At 43.4% G+C, this 3,600-nt stretch overlaps 1 protein-coding gene across 1 annotated transcript; it reads left to right on the top strand.

The window, feature by feature from the left end:
• Window positions 1-10: 10 nt before the first annotated feature.
• On the top strand, window positions 11-915 carry LOC111864223 (kelch-like protein 10; the record flags this gene model as incomplete). The annotated part of the gene is made up of 1 exon (XM_023851310.2): window positions 11-915. A coding segment is annotated over one exon (863 nt), but the record flags the coding sequence as incomplete, so codon positions are not given.
• Between the last annotated feature and the right edge of the window lie 2,685 nt (window positions 916-3,600).

Raw genomic sequence — 3,600 nt, 5'->3', positions numbered from 1 at the left:
GCACGAGCAGACCGATGGTTTGAAGTAGAAGCGGTTGACCCGGCCGGTCCGCGAGCATTCCATGGCACGGCAGTGATCGGTTTCAACATTTACGTGATCGGAGGCTACAACGGCCAGGATTATTTGAGTTCGTGTCGATGCTTCAACGCTGTGGAGAAAACGTGGTGCGAGGTGTCACCCATGAACACACCCAGGTGCTACCTGAGCGTGACAGTGTTGGAAGACGTAGTGTACGCTATGGGTGGCTATGACGGCATCCGCCTCCAGAGAACAGCTGAGCGTTATGACTACCAGAAGAACCAGTGGTCCTTCATAGCGCCCATGAATGTACGGCGCTCCGATGCCAGTGCAGCCACGCTGAACGGCAAGATCTACGTCGTTGGTGGATTGAACGGTGGGGATTGTATGAAATCAGCAGAGGTATACGACCCAAAGACCAACCAATGGATCTTTATTCCGGCCATGAATTTCAGACGTAGCGGCCTTTCCTGCATCGGCTACCATGGGCACGTGTACGCCATAGGAGGCCTGGACGGTAGGATTCGCAGGTCTAGTGGCGAGAAGTACAATCCCATAACGGGGACATGGACGCTTATCTCTCATATGCGTAGATCCCGCAGTAAATTCGGTATTGAAGTGGTTGAAGACAAGATCTTCGCCATCGGAGGGTTCAGCCGTTCCACCACCAAACATGAAGTAGAATACTACGACGAAAACTCTAATGAATGGTTTGAAGCGAGTAATATGATTGCATGCAGAATAGCTCTGTCGGTCTGTGTTGTCATGGGTTTGCCTAACGCAAGTGATTTCATTCGTAAGACCAGGGATCGATCAAGGGGGAAGCACAAGGATATATTTGGCCATGAAAACTGAAAAAGACAGAGGAGTGGAAGAGCTGGAGCAAAAAAAAAAAAACGAAACGAAACAAACCAACTAAATAAACCCCTAACCAAGGTACTAAAATTTCTACCCTATGTGGTGGTTGTAATAAGCAAACAAAATACCAAGGGACGTTCGGAGAGCTGCTGAGAACAAAGCCAATATATCGATTGCACCTAAAAATACTGTGCCATGTTGTCTGAATAAGAAAATTCGGCGTAAGCAAATAGAATTACGCACGTAAATGCTATATTTCCGATCCACAATGACACAGAGACTTGTTAGTATATCTGGACAAGCTGACGACTTAACAAATAGCTAGTTCCTAAAAAGAGGGCATTGTGATATGGTGCGTAATGTCGGAATCTTGGGACAAGAGGGAAGCCGCAGAGACGTTCATTGCTAGGCAACGGGTTGTCATCACATGTTTCAGAGGAAATGAATGCGAAAAGAACAGCCGAAATTTGGTCAGCTATCCCGATGTTATCCGAAATCAAGAAATCTGTGCTCGCGAAGGGCAGCAGCAGCTTATTACTTTCTTCAACACTGTAAGAAATATGGAGATAATATCACGACTCATTCAGAGCTGCGAAACAGAAACAATATCACGAGACCCGCGGAACCCGGAACGAAAACTGACTGTGCTAACGAAGACCTGCAGAAATGTACCAGACAAATTTACCTTGATGCAGCCATAGAGCACCGAAGCAGGAGAGAGAATTCTAGTTATGTGAAGCCGTTTCCGAACAACGAGTTCATGAAGACACAGCAGGCTCTAAAGACTTCAAATTTATTGGAGTATTTCTAGTTTGTGCAGACTAGTGAAATTGTTGAAGTTATTTTTAGTTTCGAGAAATAAGGATCCAATGAATTCAATTATTGAACCGAATTGTTTCTATTCACTAATCCGTGACTCATTAAAGAGTGATCCCACTTCAGTTAAGACGCGTCCTTACTTGCTTTTAGGTTTTTGAAGCTGGACAACTAGACGGTTTGAATTAGAGATAGCTTGTACTGGTATGGCGTTTATAAAAACGTTGTTGAAACTGAAGATAATGATCTTGACATAATTAGGCCAACTTAAAGTATACAACAACAGAGACACCTTTGGGGGTAGAGGAAAGGAATGCAGGTTACGAGGTCTGACAATAAAGTCCGCGAACTAGCTACCGTGTACTTCCCGTTCAGCAGTGGAATAAAAGTTCGTCAAATTGCGCCTAAAATTGTCTGCTGACTGTCAGGAGAATACCATCGCAAGGAACATCGATGGAGAAACAGGAAAATCGTAACTGAAGATCTTGACATGAGTAAGGTGTACGTAAAAATGTCTCGAAATAACTCACTGAAGAACAAAAGCAAAGAAGAGTCGAAATTTGCCAAGACCTTATGGGGATGCAAGATGACACTTTTGGCCATATCATCACAGATGATGAAACACAAGTCTACCAATAAGACATTGAAACGAAGCGGAAAATTGCAAAAGAAAAATGTCAATCCTCCACGCCTAAAAATTTCCATCAGTTCAAATCAAGTTTTAAAATATTCTGCTAACGTCGATACTAGACGGAGCTTTCATTATGATTTTGTGCCACCTGGCTTATATTAAGTATGAATATTGTTTTATCTGGTGATTTTTCTGGTTATCGTCGGTCAAGTCCTATAGCTTGGACACCCCACTCTATCTTGGGGATAAAGGCATTGCGAAACAACGTAAAGGAACCAGGGACGAAAGCAACTTCACCCCGTTCTAGTTAGGTTAAGAGGGGAGGGGATACTCAAACGCTCCGCCCCCCTCCGCCGCTATTACGTAACATGGGATACCGCTGTGGACACAGGCAAAAGGGAACGGCATAAAAAGCCGGCTGAGCAGTGTGTGAGTGTGTGATCAGGAGTGACACAGTGCGGATCGTGAAGTCGCCGAGTGCAGCGGAAGTCTAGCAGTAGCCGAGAGCAGTGGATGTAATTGTGATACTGCCGATGGCAGTAATTGTAGTTGTGAATTGTGTGAGTGCGAGATCGAGTGTGCAATAAATTCGCTATATTCGACACGGCGTGAAGTTATTTGTAGCGTGACATACCCAACACGTAACGATATAGTGTGTATATATATATTTGATTTGTTTCATTCTGGACCGTCACACTAACAATTACAAAGATATGGATAAAAGTAATAAAACTTAAATAGTCACACTGGACGGTGTTGTTTTTATCTTTGTAATATAGTACGTACACGTATATCTCAATTATGAAAGAGACCTCTTTTACTGCATAGACGGATTAGGCTTTCTGGACTGTGCCACCTTAGAATAAATTAATTCTGAAATTTGAAACTTATAGACAGTCAGCAGGACTCCTTGGACGGCAGACCAACTCTGCCGCAAGGCCGCTATCTACACAAGACCACACAAACGCAATAAACGCAGACAGACATTCTCGCCTCGACTGGAATTCAAACCCTTCATGTTTGAGCGGGCGCGGCTACTGTGGTGGGTTCAAGTGAAACCAATAAGTAATTTTCATGAAATTATCAATCTTGTACATTTTATTAACACTTCAAATTAATGAAGTCATAAGATACAGCTATTTTGTTCCAATTAATATTGTCGCATGTATGGAGTTGGTTGAGATCGTAACTATAAGTAACTATATCGCTGTTGCTAATTCACCCACTGCAGTTCACTGCAGGATATACTCTCTTAGCCTGCTGTGTCTTCACCAATC

This window comes from Cryptotermes secundus, unplaced genomic scaffold (genome assembly GCF_002891405.2).
Source record: "Cryptotermes secundus unplaced genomic scaffold, Csec_1.0 scaffold3784, whole genome shotgun sequence".
Taxonomy (NCBI): Eukaryota; Metazoa; Arthropoda; class Insecta; order Blattodea; family Kalotermitidae; genus Cryptotermes; species Cryptotermes secundus.
The sequence above is the reverse complement of the archived record's forward strand: the minus strand, read 5'-3'. Positions and strand labels throughout refer to the sequence as shown.